The sequence below is a fragment of the Oncorhynchus gorbuscha genome, linkage group LG21 (genome assembly GCF_021184085.1).
Source record: "Oncorhynchus gorbuscha isolate QuinsamMale2020 ecotype Even-year linkage group LG21, OgorEven_v1.0, whole genome shotgun sequence".
Lineage (NCBI taxonomy): Eukaryota > Metazoa > Chordata > Actinopteri > Salmoniformes > Salmonidae > Oncorhynchus > Oncorhynchus gorbuscha.
Window position 1 is genome coordinate 50,900,514 of NC_060193.1, and position 24,533 is coordinate 50,925,046.

The window sequence follows — 24,533 nt, forward strand, 5'->3', positions numbered from 1 at the left end:
CATACTGCCCTTTCCCACCAAGAAAAAAGGAACACCTATGTGAGAATGCTATTCATTGACTACAGCTCAGCGTTCAACACCCGAGTGCCCACATAGCTCATCCCTAAGCTAAGGACCCCGAGACTAAACACCTCCATCTACAACTGGATCCTGGACTTCCTGACGGGCCGCCCCAGGGGGTAAGGGTAGGTAACAACACATCCCCCACACTGTGTCAGGTAGCCTAGTGGTTAGAGTGTTGGACTAGTAACCAAAATATGGCAAGATTGAATCCCTGAGCTGACAAGGTCCAAATCTGTTGTTCTGCCACTGAACAAGGCAGTTAACCCACTGTTCCTAGGCTGTCATTGAAAATAAGAATCTGTTCTTAACTGTCTTGCCTGGTTAAATAAAGGTTCAATAAAAATATATCTCCACCAATAACCTTTTTGGAACCCTGTTTTCTAAGAGTATAGAAGTCAATGTCTTCAGAAGAACCCCAGGGGTGAATGAATAGTACTTCAATATCACATAGATATGCCTATAACATTGAATGACCGCCCCTGTACCTTCGCTCCTCTCAACAAGTAATGGAAACATTTCCTTGACATCTCCAACCCTTACGACACGAAGCCAAAGAGACACGACTGACCACCGGCAATACATTCTATTGGCTCTCAAACCATCCAAACATCAATGCCATTATTGGGTCCATACCAAGCACCATTTCCAGCAACCCTGATCAATACAAAGAGAAAACCGACTAAGACGGGGTGTGAAATTAGACTATGGTTGACCAACACACCACAAAGCAGCAATACATACTGTAGCAGCAGCACCTAATGCATGGCCGAGCACTCCCTGGGTCAAGCTAAGGCCACAGCATCATTCTCTCTCTGACTCCCTCGCTGAGCCCTTACGTCATTTGTGTGCATGGGGCTTAATCAATGTTCACGTAGGAGCATTTCTGCATGGCTAACCCGACGTAAGCAGGTGGAAAAGAAACGCCTGAAATGCTTTTCTTTCTTTCTGGCAGGTCAAGATAAAAATGACTGTCGGGGGAGGTTCTTTTCTGCACTGTTGAACCAATCCAGTAAATGTGGAGGAGTTAAGATGGAGCGTTCCCTTGTTAACTTGCGAAAGCGGAAGACATATCACAGGCTCTCTTTCCATTGCATCCGGTTTTTGCCCTAAACCACAGAGGGTGATGCGTAACAGAATTCTGTATTGGACCAGGTCTAATTGTGGTCTTTAATTATGCAGGGACCGCTATGAGTCATGACCATCATCTATCTGCTAACAGAAGAAAAGGAACAATTCTTCTGGAAGAATGAGGAAAAAATGGTGTCCTGAAATGTGCAAGGGCTAAATGTTCCAACCTAAATAGCCAAAGTGCGAAAACGATAATTTCCCTGTACCAGTTTAAAGAGGCTTTTAGAGAAGGTGAGAGTGAAGGTAGGTGAGCAGAGCAAGACTCCACCTTGTAAATGAGTCAGTCTGACAGCAGCATTCACACTGCCGAGATGTTTAGAAATTCATGTTTTTTGTCCTGAATCGTTTATTTTCATGCTCCGTTCAATTATGGGATTGCCCGCCCCACACTTTTGGCAGAGGTGCTTTTGAGGAACTGGGAGTGAGACCCTTATAAGAACAGCCGATATAAAAAATATTCTTTCTCCAAAATTATATTTCTCCTGTCTGAACCGACATACATAAAATAAATCAAAATACTAGAGAGCATAACAGAGCTACAGAGGATCAATAGTGTCTAACAAATAGCTGGGGATTACGTTTCATCACAAGCACTTATAGTTGGGAAGGCTGCAATTTGGGCTGCACGTGTGCCAAATACAGAACAGCTTGTTGCGTTGTGGCCAAAATCCTCCTTTGAAGGATTTTGGAACCTCTTACCCTGGCACTTGACTGTTAAACTAATGGGTACACAAGCAATGGCTGCCAGTCCTGACTTGAATGGGAACGGCCATCGATGGATTATATTTCTATGGTTGGTTGCAGCTGTAAATTAGCCTTCTTGCAAATTTCAAAATACTTCATTTCTAAATTTGAAAGCAAATGCCTACTGCTGAAAAGAGAAGACTAATCTGAAGCTAACAAAAAAAACATTTTCAACAACAACAGTGATTCTGAGAAAACAGAGCTATTTTTCAAAGTAGCTTATCTGAGAAATTGGTACGAGCGCATAGGCCATCACAGATGAGTAGCCAATGCTTAATATTTATAATTGGAAACAGTGCCTTTGGCACCTTGACTTTTTCCACATTTTGTTACATTACAGCCTTATTTTATATATTTTTTAAATCATAAAAAATCTAAACACAACATCCCATAATGACAAAACAAAAACAGGTTTTTAGACTCTTTGACCTGAATACCAAGTGTCACGTCTGGAGAAAACCTGGCACCATCCCTACGGTGAAGCATGGTGGTGGTGGCACTATCATGCTATGGGATGTTTATCAGAAGCAAGGACTGGGAGACTAGTCAGGATCGAGGCAAAATGAACAGAGCAAAGTACAGAGAGATCCTTAATGCTCCAGAGTGCTCAGGACCTCAGACTGGGATGAAGTTTCAGAATGTCCTTGAGTGCCCCAGTCAGAGCCCGGACTTGAACCCGATCAAACATATCTGGAGAGACCTGAAAATAGCTGTGCATCAATGCTCCCCATCCAACCTGACAGAGCTCGAGAGGATCTGCACAGAAGAATGGGAGAAACTCCCCAAATACAGGTGTGCCATGCTTGTAGCGTCATACCCAAGAAGACTTGAGTCTGTAATCACTGCCAAAGGTGCTTCAACAAAGTACTGAGTAAAGGGTCTGAATACTTATGTAAATGTCATATTTCATTTTTATTTATTTTTCTTCTAAATGAGCAAAAATGTCTAAAACCTGTTTTCGCTTCGTCATTATGGGGTATTGTGTGTAGCTTGATGAGGGACGTTTAAAAATATATATATTTTAGAATAAGCCTGTAACCTTGTAAAATGTGGAAAAAGTCAAGGGTTCTGAATACTTTCCGAAGGCACTGTATATCAGGGTTTCCGTTAGGAAAATCTGGCGCCGGACAAGTGACTGGGAAGATTTGAATTTATCGGACATTTGATACATTTACCGGTCAATCATTTGCAATGGTTGCGTAACCGATTAGGGCATCCACCCACGCAGCCAGCACCATCAATAAACAAGGGATTTTGGTCAAATGAGTTACATTTACATGTCCCTAAAAACAGTCTATAACAAATGACAAAAACACTATTCCTTGTGTTCTGATGTGTAACATGTGCAAAACTTTAGAGAGAGAGACACAGAGAGAGAGAGAGGTAGAGAGAGAGAGAGAGAGAGAGAGAGAGAGAGAGAGAGAGAGAGAGAGAGAGAGAGAGAGAGAGAGAGGGCGAGAGGGAGAGAGAGACAGAGAGAGACAGGGAGAGAGAGGTAGAGAGAGAGAGAGAGAGAGAGAGAGAGAGAGAGAGAGAGACAGAGAGACAGAGAGAGAGAGAGAGAGAGAGAGAGAGAGAGAGAGAGAGAGAGAGAGAGACAGAGAGAGAGAGAGAGAGAGAGAGAGAGAGAGAGAGAGAGAGAGAGAGAGGGAGAGAGAGAGGGAGAGAGAGACAGAGAGAGACAGAGAGAGAGAGGGAGAGAGAGGGAGAGAGGGAGAGAGGAGGGAGAGAGGGAGAGAGACAGAGAGAGACAGAGAGAGAGAGCGAGGGAGAGAGAGAGAGAGAGAGAGAGAGAGAGAGAGAGAGAGAGAGAGAGAGAGAGAGAGAGAGAGAGAGAGAGAGGGAGAGAGAGAGAGAGAGAGGGGAGAGAGAGAGAGAGAGAGAGAGAGAGAGAGAGAGAGAGAGAGGTAGAGAGAGAGAGAGAGAGAGAGAGAGAGAGAGAGAGAGAGAGAGAGAGAGAGAGAGAGAGAGAGACAGAGAGAGACAGAGAGAGAGAGAGAGAGAGAGAGAGAGAGAGAGGTAGAGAGAGAGAGAGAGAGAGAGAGAGAGAGAGAGAGAGAGAGAGAGAGAGAGAGAGAGAGAGAGAGAGATGGAGGGGGCATGCTATGACACCAGTCAGTCAGCTGGTGCACACTGCCTTCATGTCTTAGGCCTACAGTATGATAAGCTAATAGCCACACCACACCAAACCTTCACAAACGTTTCTAAACTTTATTAAGGTCATATCAAAAGTGCAGTAAGTCAGGCCATCGTTTATAGGCACATCATACAGTTGGAACTTCATTTGGCCAAAGAAAATAACTCGACGGAATGAACCAAAAACCTTGTGAACTGGTTTAAACCACAAACATTATTGAACAGGCTATATTGCAGCATTTTCAAAGAAAACCTAGTGCCTTCCGTAACCAACAAATTAAAGCAATATATATTTTACAAATGGCTTACTTATAACCTAGACAGATCGAACTTAATTTATTCAAAGAAAATGTTTCAACAGAATGAAACAAAACATATTTAGCATATTTAAAGAAGAGGTTTAGATGAATAAATAGGCCTACTATAATAACAATGATGTACAATAATAATAATAATAATAAACAAATAATTATAGATATTTAAAAAATAATTGAAGTTCCAAAATGGCATCCTACAGTACCTGAATAGTGAGGTGTGGGATAAAAAGTGTTCTGCTAATATCATGTAAATTATGTAGAACTGCATGAAATGCGCTTTTATAAAGGCTGCTAAAACAAATTCTCCATGTGTGGAAATCCTAAAAACCTGTCTACTACGCAAATATGATTATAGAAACACGCAAACACACACTCTCTCTCTCTCTCTCTCTCTCTCTCTCTCTCTCTCTCTCTCTCTCTCTCTCTCTCTCTCTCTCTCTCTCTCTCTCTCTCTCTCTCTCTCAAGCACTAAAGCCTGTAAGGGCCTCCAATTACTCTGATCTAAGGAATGACCTCTCTCTGGGTCTGTGGGGGCCATTTTACATGTCAATGCCTGTAGAGGAAGCAATGAGAGCAAGTACAGCACCACTGGGAAGCATTAGACAGAGACAGCCCTGCCAAGCCGAGGAATAACTGTGGGTGTACAGTAGTTCACAAGGTCGAGTGAGTGGTGAACACATGGTGGGACTACTGTAGATCTGGGGATGACAAAAAACAAAGGCCAAGTGTCTTTCATACAAACCGGACATTTGATTTTGTTAATCTACACCAGACGCGTTCGTAACACGTCGGTTAAAATATGAAAACTGTAACCCAACTATATTCATTTGGGGCCATGTCAAAACATTTAGCTAGTTGCTGTAGCATATGAACATTGGGTGGATACAAACATTATTGGGCACAGACAACAGTACAAAGGGCAAGAAGGTAGAGATAACAATGCATCACGCAAAGTAGCCACAACTGTCAATAAGAGTGTCCATGATTGAGTCTTTGACTGAAGAAATTGAGGTAAAACTGTCCTGTTTGTGACACGGGCGTCGTAAGAAGTAGACCAAAGCGCAGCGTGGTGAGCGTACATTTGATTTTTAGTTGAATAATGTCGCCAACAAAAACAATAAACAATACAAAATGACCGTGAAGCTTACAGGGGTATAGTGCCACTAACAAAAGTCAACTACCCACAATCAAAGGAGGAAAAAAGGGATACCTAAGTATGCAGGATATCCTGGGCCGTGGGCCGTATGGAGACACCGTGCGCTCCACCGCATAACACGGTGCCTGACCAGTACTACGCTCGCCACGGTAAGCACGGGAAGTTGGCTCAGGTTTCCAACACTTTGTCCAAATTAATTTTTTTGGGGGGGCTGCCTCTCGGGCTTCCTTGGTAGCCGTGTTCCCTCGTAACGATGAGCCCCTTTACCAGCTGCCTCCGCCTTCCTGGTTGCTTCCACCTGTTTCCATGGAAGGCGATCCCTTCCGGCCAGGATCTCCTCCCATGTCCAGGATCCTTTGCTGTCCAGAATGTCATCCCATGTCCAGTCCTCCTTTTTACCAAGCTGCTTGGTCCTTTTGTGGTGGGTAGTTCTGTCATGGGTGTCGTAAGAAGTAGACCAAAGAGCAGCGTGGTGAGCGTGCATTTTCTTTTTATTTGAATAATTGAATAAGACAGCTGTCCCTGATTGAGAACCATACCCGGCCAGAACATAGAAACAAAGAAACATAGAAAACAAAACATAGAATGCCCACCCCACATCACACCCTGACCTAACCAAATAGAGAAATAAAACGGCTCTCTAAGGTCAGGGCGTGACAGTTTGATTGTTTGTTGCAGCTCATTGCAGTCGCTAGCGACAGCGAACTGAAAAGAGGAGCGACCCAGGTGATGTGTGTGCTTTGGGGACCTTTAACAGAATGTGACTGGCAGAACGGGTGTTGTATGTGGAGGATGAGTGCTGCAGTAGATATCTCAGATAGCGGGGAGTGAGGCCTAAGAGGGTTTTATAAATAAACATTAACCAGTGAGTCTTGCGGCGGGTATGCAGAGATGACCAGTTTACAGAAGAGTATAGAGTGCAGTGATGTGTCCTATAAGGAGCATTGGTGGCAAATCTGATGGCCGTACGGTAAAGAACATCTAACATTAAACTAGCCAAGGGGAAACGGTATGAAACTGTACTCATTAAGGGAACTCACCCCGCTCCTCCGTTCTCTCCACTGGCTTCCAGTTGAAGCTCGCATCCGCTACAAGACCATGGTGCTTGCCTACGGAGCTGTGAGGGGAACGGCACCTCAGTACCTCCAGGCTCTGATCAGGCCCTACACCCAAACAAGGGCACTGCGTTCATCCACCTCTGGCCTGCTCGCCTCCCTACCACTGAGGAAGTACAGCTCCCGCTCAGCCCAGTCAAAACTGTTCGCTGCTCTGGCCCCCCCAATGGTGGAACAAACTCCCTCACGACGCCAGGACAGCGGAGTCAATCACCACCTTCCGGAGACACCTGAAACCCCACCTCTTTAAGGAATACCTAGGATAGGATAAGTAATCCCTCTCACCCCCCCCCCCCTTTAAGATTTAGATGCACTATTGTAAAGTGACTGTTCCACTGGATGTCATAAGGTGAATGCACCAATTTGTAAGTCGCTCTGGATAAGAGCGTCTGCTAAATGACTTAAATGTAATGTAAATGAAAGAGTAATGTTTCAATCCATTGTTTAGTTTTCCTTGGGATATACTACTGTGTTACTCCTGTACAGAGTGTCAGAGACATTCAGTCCCTTTTCTGGTAAAGTTTCATTTGAATGTAGGGTTTTAGCCGACTGAGCTAAAGCCTAGGCGTTGACAGGTTACTCACTTGGCTCAGCTTTGGCAGGAGACGTGTGGTTGAGTCCCTCCAGAGAGTCACTGCTGTCCTCCTCTAGGATGTAGTCAAAGTTGAGGATGAACATCATGACCATGCCCTCCTCGTTCTTCACTGGGATGATGTGGGTGTTACACAGGAAGTCAGAGCCTACGGGAGAGGAAAAAGAGACACAGGTTTCACACTAGAGTTGATGCTCATTGACATTTAGATATCTTTGTCCAAATAGGATGGTTTAGATAAAGGAAGGTGGGGATAAAAGAGAACAAATGGAAAGGTCAAGAGAGAAATGTTTCTGGGGTGTGATCGCAAATATGTGAACATTGTGTTATTCCAAACTAAAGGCATTTAGTAAGAAGCCCTATATGAATTCAATCAATTATTATCAGAAGTATGTTGAGGCTGGTAAAACATTATCACTGTTAACATTATACTATTATAGATTCTCATTGTCAAATGCATTCAGTCTTCCTCCCTGAGTCTTAGTCCCTTCCTGTGGATGAGTGTTCACTAAAACCCCAAAATGGATTGTGTTAATACCAATTATGGTTCACTGCAATCAACCTAATCCCTGTCTCATTAACGACATTTAAGTCATCGCCGGGACTCAAATAAACGAGACGACGTCATCCCTTAAAGTGTAATTAACATGTGTTAATGTTCCCCCTTCATCACAAGGCAGCATCGCCCCCAGAGTTAGCGGTGGTTTGTGATCGAAGCCCAGTGGGCAGGATATGGCCGACGCATCCCGTATGAAAAAGGAAAACGATGCACTTAAAACACTCTGGGTTAAATTGAGATTGAAATGGCAGACAATAACACTAAAATAGTCCCACAGGTGTATTTCAAGCACACTGAAAACCCTGAATGTGCATTGCAAATGATAAGCCATGCAGTACTTGTACGCTTTTGCATTGGCCACAGTGTCAAAATGAATGAGGGACACTGAGAGATGAGAGTGAAGACAAATAGATTTTGTTCAACATATCCTCTGCCTACAATGGAGGTGGAACCTCTGTCATTACTGTGATGGCCTGTGTCATATGTTTTATATATAGATCACATGGCATCTCTTCTCTTAAAGTGCTTCTCTCTCATGCAGATCAAAGTCTTGCTGTCACCGCCAGCCTATTAATAGCTCGGCATGGTCCCATGGGACAACCAGCCCTGCCAGTTTTACACCATGAAAAACACACATTACCGCTAGGAAACACACACATTTACATTTCAGCAGACTCTTATTCAGAGCGACTCACAGTAGTGAGTGCATACGTTCTAATACTGGTCCCCTGTGGGAATCGATCCCACAACCCTGGTGCTGCAAGGGTGGGGTGTGTATGGAGGCCGGGGTGTGTATGGAGGCCGGGGTGTGTGTGGAGGCTGGGGTGTGTGTGTGTGGCGGCTGAGGTGGTATGGACGCTGGGGTGTGTGGAAGCCGGGGTGTGTGTGGAGGCTGGGGTGTGTGTGGAGGCTGGGATGTGTGTGGAAGCTGGGGTGTGTGTGGAGGCTGGGGTGTGTGTGGAGGCTGGGATGTGTATGGAGGCTGGGGTGTGTGTGTTGTGAGGGTGTGATTATAATGATCATGCTTTCTAAACATTTCATCGTGTAATCTGGACTGACCTTGATGACACTAGATTTGCATGTCTGTCTTTGCATGTGGGTGTGCTTCTGTGTATGTCTGAGTGTGGCTCTGCGTTGTGGCGTGTGTGGGTTAAATCAATCTCTCTCAAATTCAAATTATTCAAATGAGAGTTATTATCACGAAGGAGTCATGAATGGAGCAATCCCATATGTAGCACTGCAGAAATCCCATATCAATCACGGGTTACAAATGCATGCAAAATACAAGCACACTCCATCCATCCATCCATCCATCCACTATCCATCCATCTATCTATCTATCTATCTATCTATCTATCTATCTATCTATCTATCTATCTATCTATCTATCTATCTATCTATCTATCTATCTATCTATCTATCTATCTATCTATCTATCTATCTATTTATCTGTCTCAGTCCCTCTTCTTTATCTATCTATCTATTTATCTGTCTCAGTCCCTCTTCCTTTCCCAGCCCTATCTTCATCTACCTCTCTATCCTTCCTTCCTTCCTTCTCTCTCTCTCTCTCTCTCTCTCTCTCTCTCTCTCTCTCTCTCTCTCTCTCTCTCTCTCTCTCTCTCTCTCTCTCTCTCTCTCTCTCTCTCTCTCTCTCACTCTCTCTGTGATGTAAGAAATAAGATATCCACTCAGCCTCTCTTCAGGAAGACACCTGATGTATTATAAACAGACAGATCAAAAGATCACCGCAGGTGCTGATGCTAATTTCTGCTTTCCGCCTACATATTCAGTCTCAACAGCAGATCTGATCATATTCAGTCTCAACACACACACACACACACACACACACACACACACACACACACACACACACACACACACACACACACACACACACACACACACACACACACACACACACACACACACACACACACACACACACACACACACACACACACACACACACACACACACACACACACACACACAGCCTACCAGTGGCATTAATTAGGCAGATGTTCCCTGTCCAACTAAATGTAATAGGCCATGATGAAGCTGATTTACATGGTGCTGTGTAATGGGAGAACACACCTGTAAACACAATACATCACTGAGGAAGACATGGGCCTGTATTCATGAAGCGTCTCAGAGTAGGAGCGCTGATCTACGATCAGGTCCTCTCTGTCTGTCCAATCTTGTGAAAATGGGCGCTGGTCTTTACAGTATTGTACCTAGTGGGTATTTCTGTATACAGTAACATACAACCGCAGTATTGGAAACTTAAAAAATAACATGAACATATATTTTTTATTCAAGTAATGATTTAGCATTTGAAAGATTTAACGTTATTCCTCCCCCTACAATCTCTTTCCTCTTCTGAGTCAGAGGATGGGGCTGAAATCAGCTGTTTCCAGCTACAATAGTCATTTACAACATTAACAATGTCTAGCTAGTGATGGCCAAATGTTATGGCTATACATGCCACAGCAGGTGTAAATGACAGGAAGAGAGAAAAGACCATGTGTTTTTATTCAAATTACATTGACGGTAGTTAATGGAAAAGCACCAATGATCTCACAAATTCAAGATACATTTTGATGTTTGTTCAACTGCAGCATTCGCCACATTGAGAAAAGTTCAGGAAAAGGACGATTCCTAATCATTTATGTTATTTCTCCTGTCCCAGTCAAGTTTTGTACGTCTAATTGAAACTGCTACTGTAGTGACTGAAGCCTTGAAATCCATTTGATGAACAACAGGGGGTTTGGGAGTGTGATCATTCATCCTGGTTCGAAAGGTTATGTGTGTGTGTGTGTGTGTGTGTGTGTGTGTGTGTGTGTGTGTGTGTGTGTGTGTGTGTGTGTGTGTGTGTGTGTGTGTGTGTGTGTGTGTGTGTGTGTGTGTGTGTGTGTGTGTGTGTGTGTGTGTGTGTGTGTGTGTGTGTGTGTGTGTGTGTGTGTGTGTGTGTGTGAATACACAACAAAGTGGCCTATGTGTGCTTACTGCTCATAATTAATTTCCGTTTCAAGATGCTGGAAAATGTCATTAGATTCTATTTCCACTATCAATAATTAAAACAATGGTGTTCATCAAGAGGCTCCATCTCAGCAGCTGAAGCACACAGACAGTCAGTCCCTGGTCCCTTTAAGAGAGAATCATCAACCCTGTCAAGTCATCTTCTCTCTCTCTCTCTCTCTCTCTCTCTCTCTCTCTCTCTCTCTCTCTCTCTCTCTCTCTCTCTCTCTCTCTCTCTCTCTCTCTCTCTCTCTCTCTCTCTCTCTCTCTCTCTCTCTCTCTCTCTCTCTCTCTCTCTCTCTCTCACTCTCTCTTTCTCTCTCTCTCTATCTCTCTGTCTGTCTGTCAGTCTCTCTCTCTGTCCCCCCCCCCTTCGCTCCCTCTCCCCCTCCATCTCTGCCAGTTCCACAGCTTTTACCATCTACACTGCAGTACAACAACCCACCTAGGAGATAATTGCGTATGGATAGTTCTTGACAGATGGTTCCATAGATAGGTATATACTGTGAATTTCCCTGCAGTGGGAGTCATTTTAGATTGCCCTCTCAGAGGACAGGGACGGTGGTGGGAAGTTAGAGTAGTGGGAGGTAGGGAAGTGACACTGATGAGAGCTGAGGCGTGCAGCAATGGGGGAGCTAGCTGATGGTTGGTACCGTATTGGCCTGAGGGCAGAAACCACAGTAGAAGCTAATTCCTGACAGCTGTCACTGCAGGGGAGAAGGAGAGAGCTGTTTCAGGAACTGCTCAGGACGAGATTATTTCACCTCCGTGGTGGAAATCACAGTCCCTCTTCTAGTTGATCTGTGCACTGTAGAGTACCGCACTTCAATCCAAGTTGTCGTCGGGATTAGACATTTTTAAGGCAATTGACAAGGAAAGGAGGAAGGAGAATCCACATGCTGCTTGGTCCTTTTTCATCTGTGTATCATTTCCTACTCCAGCACCCACATGTTGGATGTGCATGCTCTTCCTTCTCTTCAATTGTCAAAGCTTCCTTAATGGTCGACTAGACTCTTTCCGCCCACCTTCAGAGAGAGAGAGAGAGAGAGCGAGAGAGAGAGACACTCAAGCAGCCCATGGAGGCTCCAGAAATGTAATCCTCCCTCCAGGGGACATTTAAAAACACAAAGAGAGGAGAGCAACTGATCCTGGAGGGAAGGGAAAGCGTTACTCTACCCCAGGGTTTCCCCTATGACCTAACTCCATTAGGCGGGCCCCTCCCATGCAGCTCTGTGTCCTTGCTCTGGTTTGTATTCGCTAATGCACAACGTAGCAAAACGCTTCTCAACGAAAAAACAAGCGCTTGTTATTGGACCGGTTCAGGTAGTTGCTCCCCGTTTCCGTCCATTTTTCTTTAGTTTGGTGCCCGGTGAATACGACCCTGTCCATGCCCTGAATGGATTGATGAGGTGATGCTACTTTTGTTTTGTTCATCTGTTTGATGCATCCAGCACCATACAGTGTCCCTGCAATCGCAAATGGTCGACTTGTCTAGAAGACCATGGAGAGTGATTGAAGGCTCAGTGGGTTTTGGAAAGAGCCACGCTCCGAACGGAGCAAGAAATACACAGAGTTTACAAAACATTAAGAACCTGACATAGGCTGACCAGGTGAATCCAGGGGAAAGCCATGATCCCTTATTGATGTCACTGGTTAAATCCACTTCAATCAGTCTAGATGAAGGGGAGGGGACGGGTTAAAGAATCATTTTAAAGCCTTGAGACAATTGAGACATGGATTGTGTTTTTGTGCCATTCCCGAAGGTGAATGGGCAAGACAGAATATTTAAGTGCCTTTGAACAGGGTATGGTAGTAGGTGGCAGGCGCACCGGTTTGTGTCAAGAACTGCAACGCTGCTGGGTTTTTCACTCTCAACAGTTTCCCTTGTGTATCAAGAATGGTCCACCACCCAAAGGACATCCAGCCAACTTGACACAACTGTGGGAAGCATTGGAGTAAACTTGGGCCAGCAACTCAATATTAGGAAGGTGTTCCCAATGTCTGGTATACTCAGTGTATACATCATCACACTCCAGACAAAATTAGACTAGACATATGCTGGCGCTACATAGGCGTTGCATAAAGCTACCATCGTCTTTTCAAAGAGACTGATTGACACTCGACTAGGCTTCAACATACTACATGCTCATTTCAGAATTTTACAGATGTTGAAATGTAGAGAACACCTGCAGGAAATGTGTTGGCAGCTAGATGTTTGTACCGAACACATACACACATACAGTATCTTGTTCATTCAATGTCACTTCTTCACCGTTTGTCCAAACCTTCAAGTAGGGAGAGTCTATGGCCGTGTCCGAATACCCGCACTTGTCCGTGTGTTTAGTCCACGTTTTGAGTCTCGAGCACCGAGACACGGTTATCATACAGCACCTCTCCTTTGGAGCGCAACGCTTGACGCAGATTCAAATGGACAGAAACGAGGAGAAATAGCAAGCAGTAAATGTCGGCGTTTTGCCAATGCAAATGTGCTTTGATAATCTGGGCGTCAACTCTAATTGAGAAGAATGGCAGAAATGATGAAGTGATGAAATAGGTCGCGGTGCCCGGGGCGTTCTCTTATGGCATCGGAGGGTTGGCTGATTTGATCTCTGTCAAAGGCCGTCCTTGGGCTGGGCTACCGTGTGGATGCCAGCTTGGCATTTAGCATTAGTAATGGACTGGTGAGTTCCTGTGAGGCAAGCCCAGGGTTGGGTAGGTTACATTCTAAATGTAATCCGTTACAGTTACTAGTCAGTAACGTAACTTTTGGACTCCCCAAAGTCAGTAACATAATCTGATTCCATTCAAAAAAGCTTGCCCAGAGAAGACAAGGTGAGCGCTACCATCAGTCCTGTGTCATGCCAACAGTAAAGCATCCTAAGACCATTCATGTGTGGGGTTGCTTCTCAGCCAAGGGAGTGGGCTCACTCACAATTTTGCCTAAGAACACAGCCATGAATAAAGAATGATACCAACACATCCCCCGACAGCAACTTCTTCCAACCATCCAGGAACAGTTTGGTGACGAACAATGCCTTTTCCAGCATGATTGAGCACCTTGCCATAAGGCAAAAGTGATAACTAAGTGGCTCGGGGAACAAAACATCAATATTTTGGGTCCAAGGCCAGGAAGCTCCCCAGACCTTAATCACATTGAGAACTTGTGGTCAATCCTCAAGAGGCGGGAGGACAAACAAAAACCCGGAGATTCTGACAAACGCATTGATTGTGCAAGAATGGGCTGCCATCAGTCAGGATGTGGCCCAGAAGTTAATTGACAGCATGCCAGGGTGGATTGCAGAGGTCTTGAAAAAGAAGGGTCAACACTGCAAAAATTGACTCTGCATCAACTTCATGTAATTGTCAATAAAAGCCTTAGACACTTATGAAATGCTTGTAATTATACTTCACTATTCCATAGTAACATCTGACAAAAATATCTAAAGACACTGAAGCAGCAAACTTGTGGAAATTAATATTTGTGTTATTCTCAAAACTTTTGGCCACAACTGTACACCTACGCCTATATGCATTTCACTGACAACCCTAAGAGGAGATATCTAAGCTCATTTGGAAATATTGATTTCCATATGTAGAATATATATCAAAATGGAGAGTGAATAACCTACAAAATATTTATCTTTTCCCTGTCAATATGTCGTTTGGCTGATCTTCTTTGACGGTAGCTTGCTGGGCAGGGTGTTGTTTTGCAGGGATCTGGTGCACTGCTAGGATCTGGATAAGATAGCCTCTAGGACTGTAGCCATATGGGGAGAGGGTGGAGGGAAAATAGGAGGAGAGAAAAGAGGGGGGATGGTGGGAAGAGAGAGGAGGAGAGAGAAGGGGGAAGAATACTGCCTGCCTGGCTGGCTACTTTGTTTGCTGCTTGGAGGTCATTGTAATGCCATCAAGTCAGTCAATCAGTCAGTCAATCAGTCAGTTAGTCAAAGCAATACATCAATTTAGTTCCTGTTCAGAAGTAACACACCTGTTTCAAAAATACAACAAATCAACAAGGATCTCATTCATTGATTCAGATGTTTAAAAGCCTGGACACCCTGCCCTACATCCATCCATACTCAACCAGGCATGGCATCTCCTAGGGTAGAGTTCTGCATCAGGTCGGATACCCATGGTTCCCCACGGGTGACATTTGTGGAGATAGAATATAGGAGTGTCTACAGATGTAAGATCTTAATTTGATCACCCTGTTGCAGGATAACTTTCTTCTAGTGTATTTCTGGTTAAAAAAGACTTCTTAAAGTTTGTCATTTCCACTTTGAAAACATTTTTTTATCAACCCCTACAAAATGTCCATTAATTATAATCCACATAATAATTCACATTCCCTGTAACTGCTGGATTATTTTCCTGCTGGAGCAGACTGGTTTAAATTAAGATCCTACATCTGTATATAGTGTCTTACACGGGCATGGCCCTATGTAGGCTACCCTATGGCTAAGTCTTAGGCATATCCAGTATCACAACTAGGGTACTAATGACAATTAACAGAATTAAGAACAAAATTCTCAAATTCTTTTGACAAAATGTCTCATTGAACGTCCCATAATCCCTTGAACAGCTCAAACAGCACGACTCAGCAATCTGCACATCTCATGAGAATGGAATTGACAATTGTCATGGCTACAGTGAGCTCCAGTGCTTCAGGTGCTGGTAGAGACATGCCATGATAGATTAGAGAAGAGGACAAGAGAATATATGTTGGCTGGTTCCATCCTCCATCTGTTGCTATGACAACACTATGCGGTAACTCTGTGACTAAAACAATCTCTGGTTTAGGGGTACATGAGGAGGGGGAGGGGCACAATAGGCAAGAGAGGAATTCATTGTGAAATGTAACTGATTTCCAAATGGCCATGCAAAGACACAGCGGAAAATTTGCCCCTAAAGGAAGTAGCCTGAAATAAATTATTTTACTGTTTCATTCTACAATAGGCCTACATTCTACACCCAATGTAGGGAGTGGTTATATTTGTCCTGTTTCACACTATGTATTGTCATACATAACTAACCAATGCAAGAGTTTGCTTATTGCTTCAACATGCAAGCTGCCTGCTCTCCGACACACCGACCAACAGGCTAGGAAGTCATAAACCTTGACGGTCGTGCAAATCGAACGGGTGCACAAGGAAAACCTATCCACAACATCACAGCTATTCATCCCTGTCATATTGTACGCTATATATACAAAATTATGTGGACACCTCTTCAAATGAGTAGATTTGGCTATTTCAGCCACACCCGTTGCTGACAGGTGTATAAAATCAAGCACACAGCCTTGCAACCTCCATAGACAAACATTGGCAGTAGAATGGCCTTACTCAAGAGCTCAGTGAGTTTCAATGTGGCACCATCATGGGATGCCACATTTACAAAAAGTCCGTTTGTCAAATACGAGGATATAAAAAGGCTAAACTGATGCCTCGAATACTGTAAGTGCTGTTATTGTGAAGTGGCAACGTCTAGGAGCAACAACGGCTCAGCAGCAAAGTGGTAGGCCACACAATCTCACAGAACAGGACTGCTGAGTGCTGAATTGCATAGCGCGTAAAAATCATCTGTCCTCGGTTGCAACACTCACTACCTAGTTCTAAACTGCCTCCGGAAGCAACGTCAGCACAATAACTGTTTCGTTGGGAGCTCCATCATGCCAAGCGTCGGCTGGAGTGGTGTAAAGCTCGTCAGCATTGAACTCTGGAGCAGTGGAAACGAGTTCTCACGATTCACCATCTGGCAGTCCGACAGACAAATCTGGGTTTGGTGGATGCCAGGAGAACTCAACCTGCCCGAATGCATATATTGGTCAACTGTAATGTTTGGTGGAGGATGAATAATGGTATGGGGCTCTTTTTCATGGTTTGGTTTAGGCCCCTTAGTTCCAGTGAAGGGAGATCTTAAGCATACAATGACATTCTAGACGATTCTGTGCTTCCAACTTTGTGGAAACAGTTTGGGGAAAGGCCCTTTCCTGTTTCAGCATGACAGGGGGGGGGCAGAGAGTGGGAGAGAGAGAGCGTTAGAGAGAGAGAGAGAGAAAGATGGGGAAAAGAGAGGGAGAGAGAGAGTGAGAGAGACAGAGATAGCTGGTGCCAGGCTCATCTATAATTGAGACAGGCTGCTCAGAGGAGCTTGGACTAAAATCAAGAGGGTGTCCCCGTGATGGAAATATCCATCCAATATTAAGCAGCACCTGAATTCTCCTCCCTCCCACTCACTGTATCTCTCTCTCCCAGTATCCCTCTCCATATTATCCCTCCCTCCCTCGTTCCTTTCTCCATCTCTCTCCATCTCCTCCCTCCCTTTCTCCTTCTCTGTCCCTCTTTCTTCCTCCCGTATTTCAATCTCTTTTGCTTCAGTAGCATATGCACTGTTGCTGACATTACCTCAGTCTTCTCTCCTGATTCCGTGAGACTGTGGAACCTGATATAGCAGATTTGACTACAGGCCATACTGCAGAGAGATGATCTTGTTTGCACAGCAAATCCACATAAAAATGACATTCCACTCTCTGCGCTCGAAAGTCATTCAATTCAATAGATGGCTTTATGCACATATCATCGCTCGTATCACCACTCATAATTCCAGATGGGATAGGTCGGAGTGGGTGTTATAGCCCTTTTATCTTCGAGGAAATTTGCATACTACTGCAGGTTGGTACTTTGTCATACCAATGGTGACAGAGAGCTTCGCTTCATGCTATTTAGATGTGTTCAGTGCCTATGGCGGAAACCCAGAGTGAATGATAGGGACTTTAATGTAGCCAATGAATGCAAATTATTGTCTCACTGATATTATAAGTACCAAACAAAACTGAACAAAGACAATAACTAAACAAATTGAACGTAAATACATGCATACACCCCCCCCACGCACGCACGCACGCACGCACGCACGCACGCACACACACACACACACACACACACACACACACACACACACACAGGGATAGAGGGATAGAGGGATAGAGGGATAGAGGGACAGAGTTATATTTCTCAAGTGTGTAGGATTAGCCTAATGGCACATTTACTCAGAAATACAGAAATACTGTGCTTCATGAGGTAGTCAATGTAATGTTTCATTTTTAATATGCCACTGATTGGAAGGAGTCAGTATTGTGGCACCTACAGATCTAGACAGACAGCGCAACAGAGAGAGAGAGAGAGAGAGAGAGAGAGAGAGAGAGAGAGAGAGAGAGAGAGAGAGAGAGAGAGAGAGAGAGAGAGGGGGGGGGAGCAAGCAGAGAGAGAGCAGAGGACAGAAAGGGAGAGTATGGAGAGAGAAAGAGAGCAGAGAGAGCGAGAGAGAGAGGGAGAGAGAGGGAGTAAAAGTAAGAATTTGTGTTGAATCATGTATGCAAAACACTGAAATTCTACAGTCACTAACTCGTCGGTCCTCTCCCTCTCTGTTTACCTAATGTGTATGTGTTTGGGCCGTTCTGACCCTCTGGTCTAGATGGAATGTTGACTTACTCTCGTGTGTGTCACCCTCGTGACCTGCCCAGCACACAATAAAAATATGGGCCCAATAAACCCTATGGGCCCTCGTCAAAAGTAGTGCACTAAATGAGGAATAAGGAGCCATTTGGGATGCCACACAGCATGTATGGGTTTCTCCACTCACCCGATCCCCACAGTCTGCTCTGCGTAATAGAGGTTAAGGCTGTGTGATTATTCCATTTGAATATGTGAATACGTTGAGAAATTCAAATCCAAATTGAGAAAACACACACACACACACACACACACACACACACACACACACACACACACACACACACACACACACACACACACACACACACACACACACACACACACACACACACACACACACACACACACACACACACACACACACACACACACACACACACACACACACACACACACACACACACACAGAGCGACGACTGCATTCAATTGAATAGAAGTGTCTGCATGTAGTAAGATAGGTTGAGATGAAGCATTTGTAAAAACAGGATGTTGTTGTGTGACAGAATGTCACGACTGTCATTACACTACTTCGGCAGAGTGAGAGACAGGGAAGGAGAACAGAATAGAACTCTACAGTGAGCGTTCATCAAGACCAATCGGAAACACGGATGGATGTGAAGATTGCCAAAGGATCCCATCGCAGCACAGAGGCATCAAACTCTGGTTTCCTCTTGATTACATTTGAAAAAGGGACCGAATCGGAACAAATGACGTTACCACCGACACACACTACAAGATGTAGAGTGATTACAAGGAGATTGTCTTGTTCCATCTCCAAGAGAACAAGCCACCTGTGTTATGCAGGTGAATGAGGACCCAAAAGCGACTTGGCGAAAACAGAGTCTTTAATCCAGTAAAGTAAATATTCAGTACTCCTAGACAATTCGGAGCGGTAAATAAAGCATAAAGAACAATTCCACTCGTAATGACGAGAACAGACTGGAGACTCGATCATAAACTGCAGGTTGCCTCGGGAAGGCACTTGACCGTAGCAGACTCAGACACCTGCTCACCACGCAGCATCTGAGGGAAACACGACACGACAGGGCGATACAAAGACACAGCACGGTGAACAATATACAAGGATCCGACAGGACAGAAACGGAAAACAAGGGAGAAATAGGGACTCTAATCAGGGGAAAAGATAGGGAACAGGTGTGGGAAGACTAAATGATTGATTAGGGGAATAGGAACAGCTGGGAGCAGGAACGGAACGATAGAGAGAAGAGAGAGAGAGAGGGAGAGAGAAAAAGGGGAACGAACCTAAAAAGACCAGCAGGGGGAAAACGAACAGAAGGAAAAGCAAAATGACAAGACAATATAAGACAAAACATGACAACCTGCATGGCCTTAAGTGTGTTTTTGTCGTTGTAGTATCCAGGACAAACCGAGACAGCGTGGAACTGAAAGACACAACTGAAATGTGCCACTTTGGGTGGTACATTTGAAAGAAGTCAAGGTTGATAGCAGAATACAGACGGTGTTAAGATCATTACAACATGGCGTCCCACTCGGCACCTCTATGCTGTATGACGCGAGGCAAGCAGCCATTTTGGATCCTTGAATGCACAGCCGGTCCGAGCGAGAGGCATACCTCACTTACTAAAGGACAACGCAATACCTAATGTCTGATGTAAGCACAGGAAATGGTTCGAGGAGGAGAGAGACTTTGTGCTGTAACTTTATAATAGAACCAAGCTAGAAAAGGAACACCAAAGGTTCACCAAAAGGTCAAGATGTCAACTCATAACAGATTCATCTGCCTGACAAAACTCTGCTGAGGCAAGAAAATCCTTCACAGGCTGTAACGGACAGAAACGGGCTCTAATGGCCAGGGGATTACTGTAAATTGGAGGAGATTGGCCTGCAGGCTCCAATTGGTCCATCGGGGCATCCAACTAAATGACCAATCACCCACGTCACAATCACATCTCCCTCGGCAATACAATATCAGAGAGAAATCGGATTTCAGAAATGTATTTATTTATTTTACCCTTATTTTTACCAGGTACATTGACTGAGAACACATTCTCATTTACAGCAAAGACCTGGAGAATATCTAAAGGGGAGATTAGGAGGGATGAATGAGCTAATTTGATGCTGGGGATGATTAGGAGGTCATGATCATACATCCTCTTTTGAAAAATTCCCTCAAGTGTACCTAGACCTTTTTTTGGAAAGGTCGTAATTTCCTGATGTTCCTCAGGGTCTTTTTGCTCAGTCTGATTGGGGGGGGGTGGCCTGGCAGGGCCTGGCTCCCCAGTGGGTGGGCCTGTGTCCACCCAGGCCCACCCATGCCTACGTCCTTGATGTGCATACCAATGTCATGTCGTTTTACCAATACTTAACCCAAAATATGAGTTTATTATAATGTAACGCTTACGATCAAATCAATTGTTATAAGGAGGTGAAAACCCTATCTGTGTTATGAGAGGTTTGTGACCCTCCCTAGAAAGATGGCTCATGGTCTGATTCCCAAATAGCACCATATTCCCTACTTGTGTACTACTTTTGACCACAGCCCTATGGGTCCTGGTCAAAAGTAGTGCACTATATAGGAAAAAGGGATCTATTTGGAACGCAACTTACAGATTCAGGAAGTTTAGACCCGGGAGGTAATTAGAGCCTTACAGCTCCAGCAACAATAATGAGGACCCCTCTCTCTCTACCCCTCCAATCTTTCTTTTCATCCCTTCATCCCATCTCTAGGGGGCGGCCTGGCCAGTGAAAGATAGCAGGACAGACACTATTGATTTATTCTCCCAACACGGCAGGTTTGAAGATCAATGCAACATGAAGGTATTTGTGTCCTCATTAAGCGATCGATGCCTGTGAGGCCTCTCCTATGTTGGAAAAACATACTGCAGAGACGGTCCATTCAGAAGCATTGGAGCACTGATATGAGTTTGTGGTAATGATGTGTTTATTACCAGGGCCACTTCACACCCCAGCTATTCATCCACACCTCTGTCGAGCTAAATCACTTTATCAGACCCCCAGACTGGCTTAGTAACAGTACAAGTCCCTAGTTCCCTCAAACATTCTCCCACGTTGTCCTCTCTTTCTTCCACATTATACCTCCGTCATCCATCTCTCCAGTACTGTCCTCCACCCTACCTGTCCACATCCCCCTATCCACATGCAGCGTTCTCACCAGGATTTCTTTAACAAGGTGAAAATGTCCCGTCAGCACACAGCAAACCACATTTCATGACCAGTCACCAACTTTAACCCGGCTTCAACCAGCTCTTATAAAACTGTTCAGCCCTTGTAGGTGGAAATGTCAGCCAGGCCAGTGATTACATACACCTTGACCATTACGCAACGGCTACAAGCTTAGTCATCTGGACAGGAAGGAATCTCATCGTTAGAGGGCATCCGCATGCACCCTGGGTGACCCTGGTTATTGGATATGGGAGAGGTGGTTTAAACGTTCACTCTGCCACTCGCTAAGCATGTGACCCATCAAAACAATAGCAGCTGTCATGCCAACTCATAATCTCCATGGAAAATTCAGAAGCGGCTTAAACTAAACGACTCATTCAATTATATGTCACCTTTTTATGTATTAAAATGTTCAATTTTGTATACAGTGAATGGAGATGCAATTGTCTTCACAAACAGATACTGTTTTTCTACTTCAAAAGCTCTAGACAGAAACCCCCCTATCTGAGCGCCACTAAATGAGATGTCATACATACACTGTAAGTCTTTTTGTTCAACACAAATGACCTACTGAAGTGTTTACTTCAGACGCCCAGAAAAGTCCATTGTCAAGCCAAGCCCATTCCGTTACCTCTCTCTCCTGCATTATTCTGTTACTATTCACTGACCCGTATTTTGCTTCAAATTTCTCATATAAATGCAAAAGCATGAGCAACAAGCCCAGTGGGGAGGACTCCGTAGTCTGTACTCACCATCCTTGCGGTGGTAGGTGATCTCCACCTTGCGCTCCTCAGACCCCATCAGAGCCTGGGCTACCTGGGCGATGGCATGCCTGTTGGTGAACTCTCCGTGGAGGAAGTCACAGGTGCACGGCCTCTGCATCACGTCCGGCCGTGAGAAGCCGGTCATCTCACAGAAGCCGTCGTTGCAGTAGATGATGGCGCAGTTCTGAACCCGGGCATTGGCTATAATGAATTTCTTATCTGTGAAGGTGTAGAAGAGTGTATGATCATAGTGGGGAAGAATGGGATGGTTAACACATTCATGGTAGCATCAGAGGTATGTGAGATAATACCACTCTGCATGATGCTTTATATACAGAATAAAATATTCACTGTATTATGAATCACAAAATATACAGATGATCAATTAAACATTTCTCTTTTAGTCTTATCATGGCTAAGGGTGCATTGCTTTAGTATTTGTTAATGGAGGTGTGTGCTTCATTTCCTCTTGATTCATGTTTATGCCATAGCCATACTATAAAACTGAGATATCCACATTGAATAACTGGCACATAACCACCTGACCATAACCATTTCAAATGTGGGAGTATTTGAAAAAGGTTATATGTCTGTTGTTTGGATACTACTTATTGCCATGTAATCTTGTGGAGAAACATACGTTGTTGCTCCTTCGAAGTACCTTAAACAATGCTCAATGATATCCCATATTTAAATGATTTTAACCTCAACTCTCCCACTTCTAAAGTATCACAAGCACAACAATATCAGCTCTACTCTTACTGATTGTTAAAAAAAAATGTGTTGTCGAAATTCCAATATTCAGATAAAAACAATGTGTGCGCAAGCAAGGCAAATACAACTTCCCAACAAAATGAATATTATGAATTTTAAGATACATTATTGTAAAAACACAAAGATAATACTCACTTTGTCCCTCAAATTTCTTTATAATTATCCCCAAAAAGGTGTTTTGTGGCGCAACATGACCTCTCCGAACAGGCATGATTATTGCCAAAAATAAGAAAGATTCCGCTGTCCAAGCACCTTTCTCCTGAGACTCAAGTTGTAGTGGTTCCAACCGTTAAAGCCTGAATGTCTCCCCGTTGTCTACACTCATCCTTAGGAAATCTCCCCCTCTTAGCTCTTCCGAGCTTTTCCTTATTTCAACATAAATATGGTCCGACTGGGGCACATTTTGAAGCATTCAAAGTCCACTTTGCCCGCATTGACTCTGTAGTAAAAGGTTGTTGCACAGCGTAGTTTCTCCAACATTTCAAAATGATCATGTGAGGGACCCTGCCGCCGCTCTAAAGCGTTGCGCTCGCTGCTACTGCTGCTGTTGTGGAGAATGGACTGATGCTGCGGTGCCACGGACAGTGACGTTACCCCGCTCAGGCAGCGCTCAGCTCATGCACCTCGCGCTCAGCTCAATCAAGGCTGTGGAGGAAATCGTATATCCATGCGTTGAGAAGGAGCTATGCGTGACTCCAGGCCAGGGCAATAAAGGTGTATCGTCTATTTTTACATTGACCCGTGGGAAACACGTGGGTGTATGTCTCCCGTTGACTGTGGCATTCCTGTAACTGCCAATGCATAGAATGCATAAGATGACTGCAAGATGACTGTTGTTTATCAGATACAGAAAAGGATACAGTTCGACAAAATGAATCAATGGAAACAGTGATTATGATTATGAAACTAATGATTATATCAAGTTACAGAGAAGGGGGAGAATGTTGCAGATGCTGTTCCCTGTCCATGGTGCTGAAGTTGTCGTAACAAAACTCCGTTTTGAACGACTATGTCAAGTTCATTTGTATTCCCCCACCCCACACACGCACTCCCTCTGAAAAACATCTGTCTCAGAATCTCTGCACAACCTCACCATCAATCTGGCCAACTGAGAAAACAATACAATAGCCAGGCCGCAGGGGAAGATAGTCAAAAAGCAGACAAAGTCAGGATTTAGAACTTTTGCATCCCCAAATGATGACCACACAGAGCAGTAATTCCGATTTGTCTCTCTACACTGTAAGACTTGTCTGTCATTTCAACAGTAAAACCATGTAGAATGTACAGTAAAATGCTGCACATGTGTTTTACAGCGTTAATGCTGTAGATTGCACTGCATTATGGGTCAAATGCAGAAAAAAATATTGTTATTAACTGTTATTTGAAGCCTCCTGTAAAAATGACTCTAACATACTATATTTCTTCACTTAAATAGCTTATAGCTACAGTAGATTCAATGTTTCAGTTTCAGACGCCAACGTCATACTG

The 24,533-nt window shown here is 44.2% G+C and overlaps 1 protein-coding gene across 5 annotated transcripts in view; it reads right to left on the reverse strand.

Moving 5' to 3' along the window:
• LOC124007879 (potassium voltage-gated channel subfamily H member 7-like) overlaps positions 1-23,707 on the reverse strand; it is a 78,388-nt gene extending 54,681 nt beyond the window's left edge. For all 5 annotated transcript variants that reach the window (XM_046318690.1, XM_046318688.1, XM_046318689.1 and 2 more), the window contains exons 1-3: positions 23,181-23,707; positions 22,260-22,490; positions 7,244-7,399 (exon numbers count right to left, since the gene is read on the reverse strand). In XM_046318690.1, the coding sequence (XP_046174646.1) occupies positions 7,244-7,399; positions 22,260-22,490; positions 23,181-23,256 (463 nt within the window). In that variant the 5' untranslated portion in view covers positions 23,257-23,707. The remainder of the gene's footprint in view (positions 1-7,243; positions 7,400-22,259; positions 22,491-23,180) is intronic.
• Positions 23,708-24,533: the final 826 nt, after the last annotated feature.